We start from the raw sequence: 24422 nt of genomic DNA on the forward strand, positions 1-24422 counted from the left end.
GCTTGTATGGTATACAGGTCGCTGGGGAGGAGACTTACCATGTCAGTATTGTTGGTATACAATAGAACTGTGTACGAAGGTATACAGGGCTTGTATGGTATACAGGCCGCTGGGGATGAGACTTACCGTGTCAGTAATGTTGGTATACAATAGAACTGTGTACGAGGGCTTGTATGGTATACAGGTCGCTGGGGAAGAGACTTACCATGTCAGTATTGTTGGTATACAATAGAACTGTGTAGGGCTTGAGGGCTTGTATGGTATACAGGCCGCTGGGGATGAGTATTGTTGGTATACAATAGAACTGTGTACGAGGGCTTGGTATACAGGCCGCTGGGGAGGAGACATGTCAGTATTGTTGGTATACAATGTCAGTAATGTTGGTATACAATAGAACTGTGTACGAGGGCTTGTATGGTATACAGGTCGCTGGGGATGAGGGCTTGTATGGTATACAGGCCGCTGGGGAGGAGACTTACCATGTCAGTATTGTTGGTATACAATAGAACTGTGTACGAGGGCTTGTATGGTATACAGGTCGCTGGGGATGAGGGCTTGTATGGTATACAGGTCGCTGGGGAGGAGACTTACCGTGTCAGTATTGTTGGTATACAATAGAACTGTGTATGAGGCTCCTGTGCCTACATTCATACTAGCATTAGTTAGCTGCCAGGAATCACTGGAGTTTACATCTGCTTGGATCTGCTGCCATATATCGTATCTGTAAAATTTACATCAATCTCTCCAGGTAAGCTTCAGTATTATTGTAAATGATCTGAAGAAGATTTTAACATGTTGATTATTGGTGATTTTTGTTTCTCGGAAAACTAAGAAATCAACTGATATAGTTGCATCCTTGGGAAAGACATGTTCCCATTAATTGCTTTGGATGGCATGCAATGGGCCTTCCATATGTTGATCAATGAGTTAGCCACCAGCTACTTAAAGGAGACCCTGCCACTCTGGCTGTTAATGGAGTGATCAACTCGGTAAATAACCTTTTAATAATCTAGACAAATTGTGTGAAGTCATTTTATATTTATCAAATTACACAAGACAATTAACAGCACTTATTCTGAAATAAGCCCACAGGGTGTAGACAACCCCTTGACACCAAGTCAATGGAAATAGTCTCTAGGTCATTTATAATTTTACTGAATAGCAGCAACAGACATGAGTGGGTTCATTACTAGGTAAGTATTTGTTGCAAGGAACTGAAAAAAAGTAGTTTATGATATTTCAATATCTGCAGTTTTACCAAAAATACAAAGACGTGTAGGCTATTTTCTGATCAGTATAAAACATAACAAGAAACCCTGAAGAACCTACACATGGAATCTGAAAAAGATTTTTGCAGTAGATCCCAAGAAAGAGCAATAATAAACTTTCAAAGTCAAAATCCAAGATGGCCACCTTTAGGCCATTTTTTTTTCTAATCAGACCAAAATCACATGGGCACAACTAGGGACCAAGGGAAACCTACGTCGTAATTTGAGAAAGACCATCCAGTGCTTCTCAAGAAATAGCGATGACAAAAACTGTTTACGGACGAAGGATGGACGTAGGATGATTTGAATATGGTGGGGTTTCTTGAGAAATAAAACCAAAACAATTTGAAAATAACATTACATTACAGAAAGGGATCGATTTATCACCATTTTATAGGAGAATATAAATCTGTGAAAAATCGATACTTCAATATGATATCAATAATTAGAAATGATGGTCCATTTCCTGACTCACACAAAATAAACATCCCTTCTTGATCCAACATTTTGTACAACTGTGAGAATTTTAAAATTTGAAAAGAAGAAAACAAATTTGATAGTTTGTGATGTTTCTGTCAATGATTTAATTGTTAGCAAGAGTAATACTTACAATCCAGGGTACACCTCCTTATAGACTGATGGTTCAGAGCTGGAGACAGGAAAAATGATCCCTGGAGACCCAGGATTAAGATTGTCCTTGAAGTGGGAATGCTGCACAAGCTTAACCGTCATCTCTGTTCGTGTGTCCATTGACATTATAAAACTACAAAACACAATTTTAGTCTGAAGATTCACAAGATCCTGAACTTACAAACAAATAAAAAGCAAAGCAAATTGAACAAAAACATCGCAAATATCCTAAATTTAAACATTTCAAGATTTAAAAAAAAAAATATCGTAAATTTGTTATCATGTTCAAATACTGATGTATTGTAAAACATTAATTAAAATCATACCTGATAAGAGAGTTACCTTCCCTTGGTTTGCTCCTCTGGTCTTCTGCCTACAAAAATACACAACAACAGATCATTCTTAAAACAACAAATAAAATTTAATTACAATTTCATCCTTTTGTTTATTTCTAATTTTCTTTTGTGAACCATTTTATTTCTAGCTTTCTTGATATTTGCAAATTAAAAAAAACCAAAGCAGTGGTACATAACATGAATATATTTGTCCTGTTGGAAGTCAGGATACATAAATGTACAAGGTAAGTGAACGAGAATATTCAAATTTAAATTTTTTCAAAATATTTATCCTCAGCAGAAATTTGATGTCGGGAAATTTCACATGCAAGCTTTCACAATACAAAACAAATTTTTCAATTGATTGATATCACAAAAGCTTAAATTGAGCTGCAAAGCTTGTTGTTTACGGGAAATATATGAAAACTGTAGGTGAAAGTGGGTAGCTGTTCTTTCTATGAATTTCCAACAAAGCTATACAGAACATCTAGTAATATACAAAGATCTTGCATTCACCTTTGTTGAATTCTGAGTAAATACGCTAAAAAAATTACCCTGTTTATATCTAAATTTCTTTTGTCTGCAGATTTTAAGATGAAAATTCTATAAGCAGAACTTGTATCAAGTTGAACATCTTTTTTTATCGTCTCTCCAGTACAGTTGGCAGTAACAGAGATGGCATTGGACCCTGTTGGTACTCTCAAATAGTCAGATTCCTGAAATACAGAAAAACAGTTATTTTCTTGGGGTCCTAATTAAAACAGGTTTAATTCTTTCAGAAAAAAAAGAATACTGATATTAAATCTAAATGATATTCCCTGGAGTAGATGGAAGGTGACCTCACACTTACCTGTGTAAATGATAGGTCCCTGGGGTAGATGGAAGGTGACCTCACACTTACCTGTGTAAATGATAGGTCCCTGGGTTAGATGAAAGGTGACCTCACACTTACCTGTGTAAATGATATTTCCTAGAGTAGATGGTAAGGTGACCTCACACTTACCTGTGTAAATGATAGGTTCATGGGGTAGATGGAAGGTGACATCACACTTACCTGTGTAAATGATAGGTCCCTAGAGTAGATGGTAAGGTGACCTCACACTTACCTGTGTAAATGATAGGTCCCTGGGATAGATGGAAGGTGACATCACACTTACCTGTGTAAATTACAGGTCCCTGGGGTAGATGGAAGGTGACCTCACACTTACCTGTGTAAATGATAGGTCCCTGGGGTAGATGGAAGGTGACCTCACACTTACCTGTGTAAATGACAGGTCCCTGGGGTAGATGGAAGGTGACCTCACACTTACCTGTGTAAATGATAGGTCCCTAGAGTAGATGGAAGGTGACCTCACACTTACCTGTGTAAATGATAGGTCCATGGGGTAGATGGAAGGTGACCTCACACTTACCTGTGTAAATGACAGGTTCCTGGGGTTGATGGAAGGTGACCTCACACTTACCTGTGTAAATTACAGGTCCCTGGGATAGATGGAAGGTGACCTCACACTTATCTGTGTAAATGATAGGTCCCTAGAGTAGATGGAAGGTGACCTCACACTTACCTGTGTAAATGATAGGTCCCTGGGATAGATGGAAGGTGACATCACACTTACCTGTGTAAATTACAGGTCCCTGGGGTAGATGGAAGGTGCCCTCACACTTACTGTGTAAATGATAGATCCCTAGAGTAGATGGAAGGTGACCTCACACTTACCTGTGTAAATGATAGATGCCCTGAGTAGATGGTAAGGTGACCTCACACTTACCTGTGTAAATGATAGGTCCCTGGGGTAGATGGAAGGTGACCTCACACTTACCTGTGTAAATGATAGGTCCCTGGGGTAGATGGAAGGTGACCTCACACTTACCTGTGTAAATGATAGGTCCCTGGGGTATATGGAAGGTGACCTCACACTTACCTGTGTAAATGATAGGTCCGTGGGGTAGATGGAAGGTGACCTCACACTTACCTGTGTAAATGATAGGTCCCTGGGATAGATGGAAGGTGACCTCACACTTACCTGTGTAAATGATAGGTCCCTGGGATAGATGGAAGGTGACATCACACTTACCTGTGTAAATTACAGGTCCCTGGGGTAGATGGAAGGTGACCTCACACTTACCTGTGTAAATGATAGGTCCATGGGGTAGATGGAAGGTGACCTCACACTTACCTGTGTAAATGACAGGTCCCTGGGGTAGATGGAAGGTGACCTCACACTTACCTGTGTAAATGATAGGTCCCTAGAGTAGATGGAAGGTGACCTCACACTTACCTGTGTAAATGATAGGTCCATGGGGTAGATGGAAGGTGACCTCACACTTACCTGTGTAAATGACAGGTTCCTGGGGTTGATGGAAGGTGACCTCACACTTACCTGTGTAAATTACAGGTCCCTGGGATAGATGGAAGGTGACCTCACACTTACCTGTGTAAATGATAGGTCCCTAGAGTAGATGGAAGGTGACCTCACACTTACCTGTGTAAATGATAGGTCCCTGGGGTAGATGGAAGGTGACCTCACACTTACCTGTGTAAATGATAGGTCCCTAGAGTAGATGGAAGGTGACCTCACACTTACCTGTGTAAATTACAGGTCCCTGGAGTAGATGGAAGGTGACCTCACACTTACCTGTGTAAATGATAGGTCCCTGGGATAGATGGAAGGTGACATCACACTTACCTGTGTAAATTACAGGTCCCTGGGGTAGATGGAAGGTGCCCTCACACTTACTGTGTAAATGATAGATCCCTAGAGTAGATGGAAGGTGACCTCACACTTACCTGTGTAAATGATAGATGCCCTGAGTAGATGGTAAGATGATCTCACACTTACCTGTGTAAATGATAGGTCCCTGGGGTAGATGGAAGGTGACCTCACACTTACCTGTGTAAATGATAGGTCCCTGGGGTAGATGGAAGGTGACCTCACACTTACCTGTGTAAATGATAGATCCCTAGAGTAGATGGAAGGTGACCTCACACTTACCTGTGTAAATGATAGGTCCTGGGGTAGATGGAAGGTGACCTCACACTTACCTGTGTAAATGATAGATGCCCTGAGTAAATGGTAAGGTGACCTCACACTTACCTGTGTAAATGATAGGTCCCTGGGATAGATGGAAGGTGACATCACACTTACCTGTGTAAATGATAGATGCCCTGAGTAGATAGATGAGGACAATGATACTGGACAAGGATAAGTGTTGATGAATGTCACACCGCTCTCTGATAAGGAGAGTGGAACTTCTTTCTGCACCTATAAAGTAGAAATCCATCACTATATATCTAGGCATACTTGTACCTACTGGTTAAATTATTGTTGTTTACTTCTTATAAATATACAGTAATTCGACTCTACAGGTGTAGGTAATTTAATTTGATGTAACACAAAATTACACGATTAATAGAATCTTTTATTTCTTTATGTCGGAGATCAATTCATCTCAATCATGGTCTAACTGTTTGTAACAAAACCTCAATTAAGGACAACATTCTGTTTTATCCCGAGTGAGGCCATTCCAGAAAATGAGCCAGAGACTGAGACAAAATCCATTTCAAATATGTATACCTGTAACTGTTTCTCATACCTTATTGCATTGAAATTGCATTATAAACTGAATTAATCATTTCTAAGTGCTTTGCTTCTGCTTATTTGGAATTATCTCCCTTTTCGAGAACACTCGGGGAGGAGAATACTAGGGAAGGAGGGGAGGAGAATACTCAGGGAGGAGGGGAGGAGAATACTCGGGGAGGAGAATACTCGGGGAGGAGGGGAGGAGAATACTCGGGGAGGAGAATACTCGGGGAGGAGAATACTAGGGGAGGAGAACACTCGGGGAGGAGAATACTAGGGGAGGAGAAAACTCGTGGAGGAGGGGAGGAGAATACTCCGGGAGGAGGGGAGGAGAATACTCGGGGAGGAGGGGAGGAGAATACTCGGGGAGGAGGGGAGGAGAATACTCGGAGAGGAGAATACTCGGGGAGGAGAACACTTGGGGAGGAGAATACTCAGGGAGGAGGGGAGGAGAATACTCGGGGAGGAGAATGCTCAGGGAGGAGGGGAGGAGAATACTTGGGGAGGAGAATGCTCAGGGAGGAGGGGAGGAGAACACTTGGGGAGGAGAATACTCAGGGAGGAGGGGAGGAGAACACTTGGGGAGGAGAATGCTCAGGGAGGAGGGGAGGAGAATACTCGGGGAGGAGAATGCTCAGGGAGGAGGGGAGGAGAATACTCGGGAAGGAGGGGAGGAGAATACTCGGGGAGGAGAACACTTTGGGAGAACAATTGATGTTATTTTAATAATAAGATCACCTACCATGGAAAGTCACATAAAGGAACAAGAAAGATCAAACAACAAGGAAATCAGGGTCATGGATAGGATTTCCCTGTGTCTCTGAGATATCCAAACCCCAAAATAACTACGTTAGAATCGAAGGAGTTACTGTAATATGTATGAAGACATAACCTACTTTCATAAAATTTGAAAATTAGATGCAGCTTTTAACTCATCATCCTCAACAACCTAAAACATCATCTTTGGAAAAAAAGTTTAGTTTACATATGGACAGAAGACATTTAGGAAAGGGATAAGAAAATATGGTTTTATATCAAAAGATTAATAATAAAAAAAAATCTTACGTCGAGCTTCATTTGCACAAGTGCAGCTACCACGAAAGCCACACCTGTTAGGAACATTCCGGACACCATCCTTTGCAGGGGACTGAAACATACAAAATACCAAAAATATTCTGGATTATTTAATCAATGTTTTTGCATAGTGATAATTTTTTTCTACTTTATGTGCCTGAAGTATAATTACAATGGAGTAACAACACATTATATTACTTAGTGCACTACCCTATGATGCACATACAATAATAGATATTGATCTTTAAATCTTCATTTGAAAACCAAACATTTTTATAAAATATTTTACAAAAACTCAATAACTTACACACATACTTAGAACTGTAACCAGTTCAATTAAACAAGTCTTATACAGGAAGCCTTAGGGGGTGCCACTTTAGTATCAGTGACAATGCAACCCACATAAAAATTCCAAGATCAAATGATGCTTTTATTAATATTTTACAAATATACACATCTCATGTATATTATGACATCGAAATCTTGTTAATATAAAATTTAGCAATGTCTGCTTTCATCCAGAAATTTGAAATAGACATAAGTAATGACTAGACTGTATCATCTCTGTGTATAAGTCTGATCACTATGTATAAACATTGATAAACAAATTGTTTATCTACAGACGATGTAATACAGGTGCAAATATTACTCAATGTTATCGGAAATGATCTCACCCAACAATGAATACATTTGTCAAATTCTGTAGGATTCCGCAAAAAGACAATGACGCTTCAGAGAAATATTCAAGACTTAAAATCAAACATTGAGTTCAGAGCTCAACATCTGAAACAGGTACACCACAGCCAATGTCTTGCTTACCTTCGCAGAATTTTGCATTTGTCACACAGTGGATATACCACTTGTTCAAACAGAGGAATCAAGATGATGATAAGAAGGGGGTTTAAAGCCTGAAAAATAATAGACACTTCATTTACTCAATGAAAAACAATTATCTATAATTATTTGTTTCTATTTTCATCAAAATTATCTGTTCACATTTGCTTCTCGAATTTTTATAAAAATTTCTTTCAAAAATGATTCATAGCTTCTTGTTAATGTTTTGAACGAAGATTAGTACTCACCATCACCTGGTCTGGTTTCACTCTACCAAGTACGCCCTAAAACAAGAAATGTGTACCCATTAACCAACCAGTCGTCTCATCTGACAGGATGTACGTTTTGTACAACCAGTTGTCTCATCTGACAAGATGTACATTTTATACAGCCAGTTGTCTCATCTGACAGGATCTACATTTTATACCACCAGTTGTCTCATCTGACAGGATGTACATTTTATACAGCCAGTTGTCTCATCTGACAGGATCTACATTTTATACAACCAGTTGTCTCATCTGACAGGATCTACATTTTATACAACCAGTTGTCTCATCTGACAGGATGTACATTTTATACAACCAGTTGTCTCATCTGACAGGATGTACATTTTATACAACCAGTTGTCTCATCTGACAGGATGTACATTTTATACAACCAGTTGTCTCATCTGACAAGATGTACATTTTATACAGCCAGTTGTCTCATCTGACAAGATGTACATTTTATACAACCAGTTGTCTCATCTGACAAGATGTACATTTTATACAGCCAGTTGTCTCATCTGACAGGATGTACATTTTATACAACCAGTTGTCTCATCTGACAGGATGTACGCTTTGTACAACCAGTTGTCTCATCTGACAAGATGTACATTTTATACAGCCAGTTGTCTCATCTGACAAGATGTACATTTTATACAACCAGTTGTCTCATCTGACAAGATGTACATTTTATACAACCAGTTGTCTCATCTGACAAGATGTACATTTTATACAGCCAGTTGTCTCATCTGACAGGATGTACATTTTATACAAGCAGTTGTCCCATCTGACAAGATGTACATTTTATACAACCAGTTGTCTCATCTGACAAGATGTACATTTTATACAGCCAGTTGTCTCATCTGACAAGATGTACATTTTATACAACCAGTTGTCTCATCTGACAAGATGTACATTTTATACAACCAGTTGTCTCATCTGACAAGATGTACATTTTATACAGCCAGTTGTCTCATCTGACAGGATGTACATTTTATACAAGCAGTTGTCCCATCTGACAAGATGTACATTTTATACAACCAGTTGTCTCATCTGACAAGATGTACATTTTATACAACCAGTTGTCTCATCTGACAAGATGTATATTTTATACAACCAGTTCATTTACTTGCTGGGTTTATTATCCTGTGATCATCCAGATTCATTTTGAAGTGGGGTCTCCCTACATCATTGGTGACAACCTCACTGAACAAAATATGGGAGGTCCGTTACATTTTGTCTACAGCAATTTGTGTAAAGTGTCTAACCCAAGGACACAACTATAACTAAACAGACTGGTCAATAACTTAGTTTCCTAGGAAACACAAACTGCCATTGGTAGGAAGCATCATACCAAACACCTTTGATCTTCACCTAAGGTCACATAGGCTTATGTTTAGATCAACTGAGGTATCCCTGCCACACTACCAGATAAGAGATTCTATTTCTCATTACTATGTCTAAATTTTGTGTCTTTTTATATAGTTCCCAACACATTGAAATTAAAACACTCTGAAATATTGATAGGATTCCTCTTACTCTCTCATATCATAATAATCTGAGTGAATTAGGAGGAAGAAAAATTAAAAAGGATTATGCTGTTGAAGAAGATATCTTGCATGAGGATAAAATTGAATTGTATTTGTCTTGGACAATACAATATTGATTGAACTGTAAAAGAATTAATTTTTCATCCCCAACAATTTATCCCCAGAAATTGCACAGAATATTTTTAAAGAGTGTAATAATCCACAAAAATATCATTAAATGATTCCACCATACTTCAAATTAGAAGTAGAATGGACACTATGGGAGATCCTATCTCTATCATCGGTCAGTCAAACTAGAAGTAGAATAGACACTATGGGAGATCCTATCTCTATCATCGGTCAGTCAAACTAGAAATAGAATGGACACTATGGGAGATCCTATCTCTATCATCGGTCAGTCAAACTAGAAGTAGAATAGACTCTATCGGAGATCCTATCTCTATCATCGGTCAGTCAAACTAGAAGTAGAATGGACACTATGGGAGATCCTATCTCTATCATTGGTCAGTCAAACTAGAAATAGAATAGACACTATGGGAGATCCTATCTCTATCATTGGTCAGTCAAACTAGAAATAGAATAGACATTATGGGAGATCCTATCTCTATCATCGGTCAGTCAAACTAGAAATAGAATAGACACTATGGGAGATCCTATCTCTATCATTGGTCAGTCAAACTAGAAATAGAATAGACACTATGGGAGATCCTATTTCTATCATTGGTCAGTCAAACTAGAAATAGAATAGACACTATTGGAGATCCTATCTCTATCATTGGTCAGTCAAACTAGAAGTAGAATAGACACTATGGGAGATCCTATCTCTATCATCGGTCAGTCAAACTAGAAGTAGAATAGACACTATGGGAGATCCTATCTCTATCATTGGTCAGTCAAACTAGAAATAGAATGGACTCTATGGGAGATCCTATCTCTATCATTGGTCAGTCAAACTAGAAGTAGAATAGACACTATGGGAGATCCTATCTCTATCATTGGTCAGTCAAACTAGAAGTAGAATAGACACTATGGGAGATCCTATCTCTATCATCGGTCAGTCAAACTAGAAGTAGAATAGACACTATGGGAGATCCTATTTCTATCATCGGTAAGTCAAACTAAAAACAGAATAGACACTATGAATGATTGTATTTCAATTATCGTTCAGTCAAACTAGATGAAAATGGACTCTATGGGAGATCCTATCTCTATGACTGGTCAGTCAAACTAGAAATAGAATGGTTCTATTTCTATCAATACTAATCATGAATATATTATGTTTAACCTCACCACATCACCATCCATCTGAGCAGCTTGAAGAGTCCATCTTGATCCCTGAAATCAAATTACACATTTTCGTTCATGTTTTCTTCTATAAATATACAAAAGACACACAATAGAATAACATCTTTTAATACAAATTTAGATAAGATATGATAGAACCAAACAATGAATTAAACTGCATCATACAACTGTTTTGTCCTCCTTGGACACATCAGTCATGCTACATCATACAACTGTTTTGTCCTCCTTGGACACATCAGTCATGCTACATCATACAACTGTTTTGTCCTCCTTGGACACATCAGTCTTGCTATATCATACAACTGTTTTGTCCTCCTTGGACACATCAGTCATGCTACATCATACAACTGTTTTGTCCTCCTTGGACACATCAGTCTTGCTACATCATACAACTGTTTTGTCCTCCTAGGACACATCGGTCATGCTATACCATACACCTGTTTTGTCCTCCTAGGACACATCGATCATGCTACATCATACAACTGTTTTGTCCTCCTAGGACACATAAGTCATGCTAAGGGCTTGAATACTGAAACCTAAGAGGCGACTGATAAGTATCAAAAGTGATTGAAAATCCAGACAGGGAAGTGCACAAACCCCATAATTAAATACATTTTGTAATTTTTGTATTTCATACAATTTCAGAACAGCATCAAGTACATGTATTTTCTGAGAAGTGTCACTATTCAAATCAATTAAAGTGTGGTATGTAGGTTGCAGTAAACCTCAGGGACTTAAATGCCACCAGCAGTGTCTACCACCTGTTATCCTAAAGATTGTACAAAAGACACACAAGTGAATAGCACCATTAAAACAGATTTAGAGTCAGATACAGTGGAGCCAAACAATTAATTAAACTGCATCATACAATTGTTTCTATCCTCTGTTATGTTGTAGATGTTGTATTAAAAGCTGGATTTCCTGTGAAAAAACCATGAACATGCAGCTAGAACCTATGTATAGGCCTTCAACCAGCAACCCAGAGGCGGAAAACTAGCAATATGTCAGGTGTCTTAACTACTTGACCAAGTTGATAAGTCAGGTGTCTTAAAAATTTGACCCGTATAACTACAAGGGAAACCTACAAATAAAGTAAAAAGGTGATGTCTTCTCAGGAAATAGCCATAACAAACTTAACAGTCAAAATTCAAGATGGCCGAATTTGACAGAGTCCAGAACAAAGAGTAAATGATTTTTATATTTTCTGTGTTACCTGTTGATCTGACAGAGCCCAGAACAAAGGTAGTGGTAGAAATAAAGTCAGCACTTTTAGCAGATCCTTCACCTCTTCAATGAAATCAGGCTGAAAATGAAAAAAGTATGCAGCTTTATACAACTTGTATTTTTTTCAAAATTATTCAAAATTAAATACACATTTAGCATTTTCTCAATATCCAGCATTAAAAGCTACACTTGGAATTAACATATTATTTGTCTTGCCCTTGATAATGGGGAGAGGGTCTGTGTACATACCTCCAAATTCTCCTCTGCGTCGTCTAGCCAAATAGTGTTAATGCATAAATGGATTTGTTAGGACATTTCAGATAGTAAATCATGTAGGGACAGAGTGAAGCATCGCCAAGATAATTTGAACTTGTCCTTACCTCAAATTTTTCCTCTGCATAGTCAAGCCAATGTTGCATTTTCACCTTAGTTCTTCTACTTTTTACTTTACCCACAATTCCTGCCTGTAAAAAGTAATAGATAATTTACAGAGTGATCTCCCTTACCATGACAATCTGATATTGCTAGCAATACCATTTTCCAAAGTCAAGCCATTCAGTGTGATTATATATGGCAGTAAATATCACACATATGTAGACAGAACATTAGTTGCTGAATATATGACTGAGCTATAATTGTTTATACACATGAGTTTTTGATGGACAAACTATTAAGACAGCATTTCAAAAGACGCAGGTTAATGAAAATTATGGGGAAGTTTTGTGGTCGTCATAGTGATGTCATTAATATATATTCTATTTCTTTGTGCAATATGACGCTGGACATGTTTGATTCTTGTTGGTTCCGTTGTGTATACCTTGTTCTCATTTTGAGAACATGACATTTATTTACTTATTTGGATTGACCAACATTTACATGGCGGAACACCTGACCTTATTCTCGTTGTACTTTTTCAGGAGTCTCTCTGTAAATCTTTCTTTTGTTCATATTTTGCCATGTTTTTATTTTAATTTGAGTTTGGATTATCTTGGCAAGTTGGTATTTTCTTGTTGTTTTCATACCTTCTTAGACCTTTACATTTACAAAACCTTTCAGGCATAATTCGAGACAGATCTACAGATACTGATTCAAAACATGAAAACCTTTAAACCAATTTTGTCAAAATGGCAGAAAGATAAAACTATCATCAGTAGGTCCATCCTTATTTGATACACAAACAATTACCCTGGTCCGAGTGGTCGATTTGATAAACAAAAATGGTCCAGTTTCTTCTATACATGCACATCACAAGTTACCAGTCTGAGTTTGAGAAACCTAGGATCACTGACAACAATATCACTGGTAGTGGATGTCTGAAGTTAGGTGTATACTTAATTGTGAAGTGAAGCAATATTTTTGTATTTTGAAAAAAAAATCAAATAAAAACACAGTTTTGATAAATTGAATAGTAAAATTTGAACGGTGTAATACCTTGATACAATTGTAGACTCTTCCTACTAAATTACCAGCCGGAGGTGTAATCTTGTACTGACTTTTCCCAGCAATGAAGATAACTATAATGAAAAACAACAAGTTTTATAAATTTTTGCTTAACATCCTGTTAACAGCAAGGTCATTCAAGAGCATGTGAGGTGTGGTTGGTGGAGAAAAGCCAGAGTTCAAGGAGAAAACCTTCGACCTGTGGCCAGTCAGCCAGCCTCGAACCCACAGGCTTTCATAATACATATGATATTCAAATTAAAAAAATCAATGTTTTTAGATCTTTTCACAAATAATTTTTCTTCTATAAATTATAAGCATAATAAAAAATTATGCCTTTGAAATATATTCATCAAAAAAGTTGCAACTGAATCTTGAAGATGAAAACATAGAATTTACTGTAAAGTATGGTCTAATATTTGATCTCCAATAGAACCAACTTCCTTTAAAAAATTGAAGAGAAGAATTTATTTAGTTATAAAGATACAGTAAAAATTAACTTATCTAAGAAATACTGAAGACAATTTTGACTATTGGTGTTGATGTAAAAGCAGTTGAAATTTACTTTTTGTAAACAGACCTCTATTTGCAATTTTTGCAAAATGACAATACCCCTGCATTAGTAACATACTTTTCTTGTAGTGATCTTTGAAACTTTGTAAAACATTGGTTTATATTCTCAATTGACCCACTTTTCTCAATTCTGATTCTTAATAATTTCAACATATTTTTTATTTTATCTTTACATATTTATCAAGTGAAAGTTTTTCCAGAAATTAAGTAATTTTGCCAAATGATGCATATATAGGGACTTCAAATGTTTAAATGAATAATTGATTTATTGATTAATATCGTCATCTTCAAATCATTTTCACCACAGCGTAAGACATTTTGTACAAAGCACCAATAACAATTTCTTACTTACTTGTAGCAATAAACATAAGTATTGCTGGTACACCAAAAGCTAAAGGATAACACTCTCCCCCAAAACACTGGACATCAGCTGAAACCAAGTCAATAAGCAATCTATTTCAATCACTTTTAGCACAATGTTTTGTTTGTCTGTTTTATCAACACTAGAAGACAACAGAGATGTCATTATACTCTGTTCTGATAAAATACCTATATACAGGTAGATTATTTACCTGTAATGTTCTGATAAAATACCTATGTACAGGTAGATTATTTAATTGTACTGTTCTGATATAGTACCTACATACAGGTAGATTATTCACCTGGACACTTCTGATATACTACCTATATACAGGTAGATTATTTACCTGTACTGTTCTGATAAAATACCTATATACAGGTAGATTATTTAATTGTACTGTTCTGATATAGTACCTACATACAGGTAGATTATTCACCTGGACACTTCTGATATACTACCTATATACAGGTAGATTATTTACCTGTACTGTTCTGATATACTACCTATATACAGGTAGATTATTTACCTATACTGTTCTGATATACTACCTATATACAGGTAGATTATTTACCTATACTGTTCTGATATAGCACCTATATACAGGTAGATTATTTACCTGTACTGTTCTGATATACTACCTATATACAGGTAGATTATTTACCTGTACTGTTCTCATATACTACCTATATACAGGTAGATTATTTACCTGTACTGTTCTGATATAGTACCTACATACAGGTAGATTATTTACCTGTACTGTTCTGATATACTACCTACATACAGGTAGATTATTTACCTGTACTGTTCTGATATAGTACCTATATACAGGTAGATTATTTACCTGTACTGTTCTGATATACTACCTATATACAGGTAGATTATTTACCTGTACTGTTCTGATATACTACCTACATACAGGTAGATTATTTACCTGTACTGTTCTGATATAGTACATATATACAGGTAGATTATTTACCTGTACTGTTCTTATATAGTACCTGTATACAGGTAGATTATTTACCTGTACTGTTCTGATATAGTACCTATATACAGGTAGATAATTTACCTGTACTGTTCTCATATACTACCTATATACAGGTAGATTATTTACCTGTACTGTTCTGATATAGTACCTACATACAGGTAAATTATTAACCCTGACACTTCTGATATACTACCTATATACAGGTAGATTATTTACCTGTACTGTTCTGATATAGTACCTATATACAGGTAGATTATTTACCTGTACTGTTCTGATATACTACCTACATACAGGTAGATTATTTACCTGTACTGTTCTGATATAGTACCTATATACAGGTAGATTATTTACCTGTAGTGTTCTGATATACTACCTATATACAGGTAGATTATTTACCTGTACTGTTCTGATATAGTACCTATATACAGGTAGATTATTTACCTGTAGTGTTCTGATATAGTACCTATATACAGGTAGATTATTTACCTGTACTGTTCTGATATAGTACTGATATAGTACTGATATAGTACCTATATACAGGTAGATAATTTACCTGTACTGTTCTCATATACTACCTATATACAGGTAGATTATTCACCTGTATACTTCTGATATACCACCTATATACAGGTAGATCATTAACCTGTAATGTTGTGATATAGTACCTATATACAGGTAGATTAATCTGTAATGTTCTGCTATTGTACTTTAAGTTTTATAAGAACCATTGATACAAAGCCGTTAATGAACATATTGTGTAACAAAAGTAATGACAATAAAGGGAATATGTAGCACAGATTTGTATAATTAGCATATCTTTGTAATACACACATTCATCAGACACCCAAACAATCATATCTAATTCATATACTAAATCTATTGATTAATTAAATGACTCTAGGCTTGATGGTTCTGTTGAAGTGTTTTTGTTAAGATCTTAACACATTTGACCCCGTCAAAATCAATGTGTGTCAAAAATGTATTATCAAAAAGTATCAATTTGAAGACATTTAAATCCCTAACCATGCAAAACAAGATTTTCTTTCTTAAAGCAAGCTTCAGACTCAAATATTGAAGCTTTAGGCTTAATGGTTCTTCAGAAGAAGTAGTGAAGCAAACTGCTGACAATACTGTATGGTTGTATATGCAAACTGAGCCATGAAATCTCACCTCGTAGTACTGGTGTAAGGAAGATTGACAGCATACTGCCCAGGTTAATCATGAAGTAGAAAGCAGAGAAAAAGGTGTTCCTTTCCTTTTCCTGAAGATATGAAAAGACAAACTCAAATTAATAAAATGAATCAGTAATTCTATCTCTGCGAATGACTCCGAGGCAGCAAACAGAAAAGTCATCTGCTTAATCAAGAAATCATATATAAGGAATGTTAATGATACTGACCTGTGAATATATTGATGATCACACAAAACTTACCTGATCAGGTCTGAACTGGTCTGCACCAAATGCTGACACACATGGCTTAATTCCACCTGTACCAAGTCCTATCAGAATCAACCCTATCATAGGACCAATACTAGACAAGGATAGAAAATATTTAAATCAAAAACAGACCAATCCCAGACAAGGGTAGAAAATATTTAAATAAAAAACAGACCAATCCTAGACAAGGATAGAAAATATGTAACTCAAAAATAGACCAATCCTAGACAAGGATAGAAAATATCTGAATAATGAACAGACCAATCCTAGACAAGGATAGAAAATATCTTAATCAAGAACAGACCAATCCTAGACAAGGATAGAAAATATCTAAATCAAGAACAGACCAATCCTAGACAAGGATAGAAAATATCTAAATCAAAAACAGACCAATCCTAGACAAGGATAGAAAATATCTAAATCAAAAACAGACCAATCCTAGACAAGGATACTTAATATGTAAATTAGATATATATCACTGGATAAGTGATGTATCAGGTCAAGGAAGAATTCTGTATCAGGTCGAGGAAGAATTCTGTATCAGGTCGAGGAAGACTTACATTTCAGGTGGAGGAAGCGCAGTGAGAGCCATCACTAGGTTTCCAATGGCATAGATTATTGAAACATACAAAATGGTTCTGAAAAGAGGAAACAGAAATTTTAGACATTTTTTATTACGAGTTCATACATTACAGACTACTTAAGACATATACCAGTGACAGCCTGAACATAACTCCAAGACAATGATACACCTACATGTCTAAATTACTGAAGCTGGAGAATTTGACTTTTTGAACTCATTCCTTAAGTAAGGTAATTATTATCATATTGATGTATTTATTTATATGTCAGCTTCATGTAATCGCTTGATATATAAGGTTCATCAGAAATATTTTGTTTTCCTAGAGTTACTCTATAAGGAAGAAACATATTGCCCTTCCTACACATTGGTATTACAAGTAAAAGTTTGGACTTCAGGTTTTTTTACTTACTTGAGCCTCCCAAGAAAACCATCAGCAATGATGGCTCCAAAGAGCGGACTGAAGTAGCAGAGCATCACAAAGGTATGGAATGTCGCTGTAGCATGATCGTCTGTGAACTTGAGCCATCGTGTCAGGTACAGGACCAGAATGGCTAAAGACATGAGAGATCAATCACGTTGTACATACACTGTTTAACATTAGAATTCGTGTCACCAAAAGGTTTGAAAGGCTTGTGTCAAATACCACTTAAAATATGATATATTTTACAGTATGCCCAGTGTATAAAGACCATCTGTCTATATAGTTTTCCTGTTCTAGTTCCAAATTATACACAGTTCTAAGGTACTGAACCTCTATATAAAGGTCACCTTTCTATACAGGCCACTTGTTCTAGTTCCAAATTAAACACAGTTCTAAGGTACTGAACCTCTATATAAAGGTCACCTTTCTATACAGGCCACTTGTTCTAGTTCCAAATTATACACAGTTCTAAGATACTGAACCTCTATATAAAGGTCACCTTTCTATACAGGCCACTTGTTCTAGTTCCAAATTATACACAGTTCTAAGGTACTGAACCTCTATATAAAGGTCACCTTTCTATACAGGCCACTTGTTCTAGTTCCAAATTATACACAGTTCTAAGGTACTGAACCTCTATATAAAGGTCACCTTTCTATACAGGCCACTTGTTCTAGTTCCAAATTATACACAGTTCTAAGATACTGAACCTCTATATAAAGGTCACCTTTCTATACAGGCCACTTGTTCTAGTTCCAAATTATACACAATTCTAAGACACAGAACCTCCATATAAAGGTCACCTATCTATACAGGCCACTTGTTCTAGTTCCAAATTAAACACAATTCTAAGATATTACACCTCTTTATAAAGTCACCTATCTATACAGACCACTTGTTCTAGTTCTAAATTATACACAATCACAATTATAAGAAACAGTACAGGTCACCTGCCTGTAAAGGTCACTTTTCTTCTGTTTTCTTAAATGGAAATTCTAGACAGAATTGACTGTATTAGAAAATATACAATATTTCAAAGAAGTCATTTGAAATTTTAGAAACTTTGAGGATATGATGCTGAATATAGATTAAAGTAATATATCAGAATTAACGTTCAAAGACCTTCATCTTGATATCATACAAATATCAGTACTTCAGACCTCAAAGACCTGCAGAATTCTGTTAATGAATGATGCACATTTCTCTTTAACTTTTAACACAGATCAATATCACAAAGTGCACATCTAAAAACCATCTGAAATTATCTCTTCATGAGACACATAAATTATAGTTCATTAATTTTTATATTTTAACAGAATAAATATTAGTAACAAACGTCAGACACGACGGATTTTGCAGTATATGTGATGTCTGGACAAGCTGTGCCAGGACATCAACTACACAGCTCTACTAACTGATATATGACTTTGGTATAATTTCGAGTAATTACTGTTGTGTCACTGTGTAAATGTAGCATTATATCATTATGCTGTAGGCAGTGATTATGTAGTCTTTGTTTACTCTCCAGGCCAGTCACTTATGTACTACAGTTTAGCTTTCATTGATAACCATATAGAAACACATGGTGAAAGTTACATTTAAGACACAAACTTTTCACAAGCTAAATGACTGTCTTCTTGCAGATTATATTCTCCACAGAAAAATTAACATCCATCAAATAATTTGTTGAAATTTGTTAAAAATTAGTTTTGTGAACATGTACAAAATCCAATCTTAGCAACTCAATTTGAACACTGTAATACAAGAGGTCCAAGGGGCCTGCATCTCTTACCTGATTGTCATTGCTTTATACAACAAACTTACGTTTGAAGTATTTTACCTTCTGTGCTGATCAACTAAAAAAACTTTTCCGGTATTTTAGTTAATTAGAAATGTTAGGATTCAACCAAACAATTCAGCTAAATGTACATGATTCAAGGTTTTTCAATTAATCAGAAGAAATTGCTTGGGTGTTGTAATGATTCAGAACCCTTTAATACGGCTATTTTGTCATCTTTTTTTTAGAAGCTGTTCAAACTGAAAGTATTGTACTCAAATATTAGTGAACTAATTGCAGTTTATATTCAGAAATTTATCATTGCACTAATTGGCAAAAACATTAATCATGTGTTTAAATTTGTTTGCACCAAATTAAGTACGTTTCTAGGACATCATGATTCTAGGTGTTTTAGTTCATCAGAAGTAGGTAGAGTACTTTAAGATGTTATATCCTAAAGATGTTGAACATTGGTCAACATTGTTTGCTTTCTGAACCGTTCCCAGGATTCATCCCAGAAATATGCTGAGAAAATATCAAGATTACACAGTTTTTGGTCATTCAAAAGAATTCTTTGGAGAGTTTTACCAATTTTGCATCTGTGACCTTCATATGGGTCAAGGTCATTTCTCTTTGCAAACTTTATCAGGTTACACATAACTTTACTCAAAATGACTCTTCAAAAAAGTTATTTAAAGAAAAAAGTAATTAAAAGACTTTGCACTGTTGTCCTGATAAGTTAAAAAATATATTAAACAGCACAAAACAACACCATACCTCTCATTCCGTAGTAGGAAAATCTCTCACAGAATTCATTTCCAAGGATGAAAAATATACTGACGGGATATTTACGTCTTCTCGTGAAAACATTCTGGAAAGATAATAAATATTGATATCACAATTAGTAACAAGTTTTATAAGAAGACAGCTCCACATGCTTTCAGCAGATTACGAACACAACAAATGTTCTATTTACCTCGACAACAAGCTGTCTGTTACCTACCATATTTTCTGGGTTATAAGTCACAATGGTATATAGACTATAAAGCCAATTTTTATTCGATTTTTACGATTTGGTCCACATATAAGCTGCACCTTTTATTACAATATGGCAACATTATGTTTACCAAAGTTTGTTGATATAACTGACAACAGAAGGCAGTTTATCATGATTGTCAGTGAGACATTTGATAAAATTTGCAAATTAATTATGCACAACTAATCTTTTATCCTACTAATGTATTTTTTAAAATTATTCTGAGCTTTTAAAAAAATTCACAAAATAGTAAATATTGTACTCGTTTGGCATGGGACTTTCTGCTTAAAACTTTGCCCCTCATTCAGTGAAAATTACAAATCAACTGAGAGGACCTAAAATTGAAATATCAATCACAACTAAAGGATAACTGTAAAATCATCAAAATTGATAAAATTATGAAATAACATCAACAGAGATTTTATCAGTAGTCTGTGGATTTTTTAATCCAGACAATGATTATTTTTAACATTTTCAATTTTTGGCAGATAACCAAGATCACCATGATGTTTATTCCTGAAGGTTATATATAATATTTGTTAAATTGTTACATTGCTATTGGTGATAAATTCCATGTGTGGTTTTGTTTGATTTCTAGCAGTTCATATCACCTATTAAAAACCTAGAATTAAATCCACATACTCAGCAGGTTTTTTTGGTAAAATTCTGTTACAAAGCGGCAACCTTACCTTCACTCGTCCCCACGCTTTTCCACTTATTTTCTGATCTGTGTTTGCATTCAGTAAGCTGTCATCTGTTTCACCAGAATGAAACAAAAAAAATCATAAATGAAAACAACACTCATTCAAGCAGAAATCTGGAAGAAAACAAAAAATCTGTCAGGTAGAATAATTCAGAAATTAGGATAAGTTTTAACAAATGTTGATGGTTTATTGACCTGAACAGGCAACATAAATCACATCTGTCCCGCAATGCGTACTTTAACATCTATTAGATATATATTGGACCTTGCATGTGTTTCTATTTGAAACAGGATTAGGAGAATTTTTCAGCAAATAGATACAAAATTATCAAATGAAATTATGTGAAAAAAACAACATTTTTATATAAAAAATTTATCAGTTGTGATGGCTAATGTCTCAATATATATATATATATGTCAAAATGCAATCTACAAGTGTATGATGTCATTATCACGACCTGACATCACAACAGATTATATTATAAATGTGTAACATGCGAAATCTTATAAGGGTATATTCCCTGAATAACAAGGTCATCATTTGAAAAATATTAAAACATACCTGAAATGATAATACATACTCTGTGCAGCCGTAATCGTAAGCTGATTCACATTTTAATGGTGGATCAAACTTGCATTAAATCAAAATATTGCCATTTCTTTTTCATATCTGCCTTTTATTTATGAAAGAAGTTGTCATTTCAATATCTGTATGTATACAGATGTTTTTCAGAATTATCTCATTGTATACTTTTCACTTTCTCTATGGCACAAATGAAGTTTACCACAAATTTTTCAGCTCGGCTCAGCATAGGATTGCTAATGTTCACACACATACCAGGTTTTGTAGATGGCTTATCATTAGGGTAAGGGAAAAATGACAGGAAGGGAAGGTTGTGTGGCCTTGATATAGATTTTAAGTTTACTATTATACCTCATGTCAGGAAAGGTAGAACAATTTAAAGATATTAGTGTAGTAGAATCAGACTAGAAACATGCTTCCAGGGTTTACAACATAATATATATATTTTCTACAAATGGTAGAAAATTAAAACAGCAGAACAGTGTACATATATATTATTGATGTGTAGTTCTGCATCCATTCTCATTGAAGATCTACATTAGAAATCTACCGCTACATCTAAGTAAATAAAAAAAAAAGAAGGAATTGAAAGTAGAAATGATAGTGAGATTGATTCCTGTTAGGTAAGGTCTAACTTACTGTACTGACAACTGGTTTATAAATATCACATGATGTTTTGACTGACATTTACATAAAAAAATTTCCATTGTTTAATAAAATAAGTAGTTCATTTATAGATCACCTATTCAGCGATCGTATCAACATTCTGTTGCTCGTCTGACAAGGATATCTCACTTCCTTTTTGGATTAAAATATATATATAAAAAAAATGAATTTTTTTGACGATCTTTAACAAAAGTCCCAACAAACTTCATTTACCTGTTTCGCTTGTATCAGGCTTTTACAAGAAGTTAAAATGTGTGTGAATATTTAAGGCTACAGTAGACTTCTAAGATTCTGAATTACTAACCCGAAGAATTCATACAATAATGTCAATCGCTTGGAGAGGGCAACTACAGAATTATTTACAAAGATATTTGATGAAATTAAGTCAAATCAGAGCACAAGGCAGCTTTTCCATATTTTGTTTCATTCTTAACTAATAACACATGGTCAGGACCACAAAATGGATTTCTGACGAGGGGAACGTTCGGACCACATATTCCATAATTTGTGAAAAAATCTTTCAAAGATTCAGACTCAAAATTAGAAGCATGAATAAATATAATTAAGGATCTAAAACTAACTAAGTATACCTGAGAATAAACATGTAAGTCAAAATAACTCATGTACTGTAAAATCAGTCATTTTGGTGGGTAATTTATTTTTGTTAATTTTATGTGTACTTTTATTCCACAAATTCATATGGCCACAGACTGTTAAATAAATTGGTATATGTATTGAGCTGCATTTATCCGTAAAATCAAATGTCATTGAAAAATTGTTCTTTGATAAACTACGAAAATTGGGCCCCATATGTCAACGAAAAATTATTCTTTAATAAACTACGAAAATTGAGCCCCACGATAAAACATTTATAACTTTTCAATAAATCTTGAATCTTGATAGACAGAAGAGATATACAAATGTACTTCCATCGATTTAAGAAATATAACAAAAAAAAATATTTAATTTTCATACAAAATCTTTGAAGTGACATTTCTTTTTAAGACCTCGTGTAAATACTAAGAGTTTTCTGAAGTACAGGGGCTAGTGACGATTAGCACTATATACATGGACTGAATTACCTGCCTTAGTACAACTTTTCTCTATTCAATATTTTAGTATAAATTGTTAATTTATTTTATTAATCCATTAAAATATTTTTATTTCCACATGAATTCTTGAAGAGACGTTTTGTAACAAATCAAAATACTGGAATTAGATCAAAATTCATTATGTAAAAAATGAAGTAAGCCAGCTGTTCATCACTATATGATCTCACATAAGCAGTTTGTTGGTTTAAAATGTTTGGTTCCATATCTGTTCACATTTTGAATAATTCCAGTAACAAATTAAACATGTACATTTGTATGTACATATATTGCTGTTCCAATATCCTATCAGTATATCTTGGTAATATAACATGGATATATATACATGGATGTACATTATACAGATGTACGCATGGAAAGCGATAACATTTGTATAACTGGTCCCGACTAACATTTACATCGAGATACACACTTTATCAATTTATTGTCATGCAGTCATAATGAAATCAACAGACCATGACCAGACTTTGAAACCCTGAAAAGTAATTCACAGAATGGTTTAGGCAAAAATTACTTGAGGGTCCCTTTTTAGAATTTTGTGTGGGCCTTTGATGCACAGTTTACACTGAATACACAATGCTGTCAAACTAGGAGTGACACTTTCATTAAACTATATACATGTTAAGGCATTTTAAAGTACATGTATAGTGAAAAACTATCATCTTTTTAACAATATGCTAATT

General features: G+C 35.1%; 1 protein-coding gene across 1 annotated transcript in view; it reads right to left on the reverse strand.

Moving 5' to 3' along the window:
• Nucleotides 1-24422, reverse strand: part of LOC132549473 (solute carrier family 15 member 1-like) — a 30316-nt gene that overhangs the window by 2285 nt on the left and 3609 nt on the right. The window contains exons 2-20 of the mRNA XM_060213412.1: nucleotides 21368-21432; nucleotides 20420-20513; nucleotides 17854-17995; nucleotides 17422-17499; nucleotides 16856-16955; nucleotides 16594-16684; nucleotides 14430-14507; nucleotides 13496-13578; nucleotides 12445-12528; nucleotides 12054-12143; nucleotides 10826-10870; nucleotides 7971-8006; nucleotides 7708-7796; nucleotides 6880-6961; nucleotides 5380-5496; nucleotides 2788-2949; nucleotides 2225-2271; nucleotides 1879-2031; nucleotides 592-721 (exon numbers count right to left, since the gene is read on the reverse strand). Of these exons, the coding sequence (XP_060069395.1) occupies nucleotides 592-721; nucleotides 1879-2031; nucleotides 2225-2271; nucleotides 2788-2949; nucleotides 5380-5496; nucleotides 6880-6961; nucleotides 7708-7796; nucleotides 7971-8006; nucleotides 10826-10870; nucleotides 12054-12143; nucleotides 12445-12528; nucleotides 13496-13578; nucleotides 14430-14507; nucleotides 16594-16684; nucleotides 16856-16955; nucleotides 17422-17499; nucleotides 17854-17995; nucleotides 20420-20513; nucleotides 21368-21432 (1766 nt within the window). The remainder of the gene's footprint in view (nucleotides 1-591; nucleotides 722-1878; nucleotides 2032-2224; nucleotides 2272-2787; nucleotides 2950-5379; nucleotides 5497-6879; nucleotides 6962-7707; nucleotides 7797-7970; nucleotides 8007-10825; nucleotides 10871-12053; nucleotides 12144-12444; nucleotides 12529-13495; nucleotides 13579-14429; nucleotides 14508-16593; nucleotides 16685-16855; nucleotides 16956-17421; nucleotides 17500-17853; nucleotides 17996-20419; nucleotides 20514-21367; nucleotides 21433-24422) is intronic.

Source organism: Ylistrum balloti, unplaced genomic scaffold (genome assembly GCF_031769215.1).
Source record: "Ylistrum balloti isolate Yb309-2 unplaced genomic scaffold, AGI_CSIRO_Ybal_v1 Utg370058, whole genome shotgun sequence".
NCBI classification, from domain to species: Eukaryota; Metazoa; Mollusca; class Bivalvia; order Pectinida; family Pectinidae; genus Ylistrum; species Ylistrum balloti.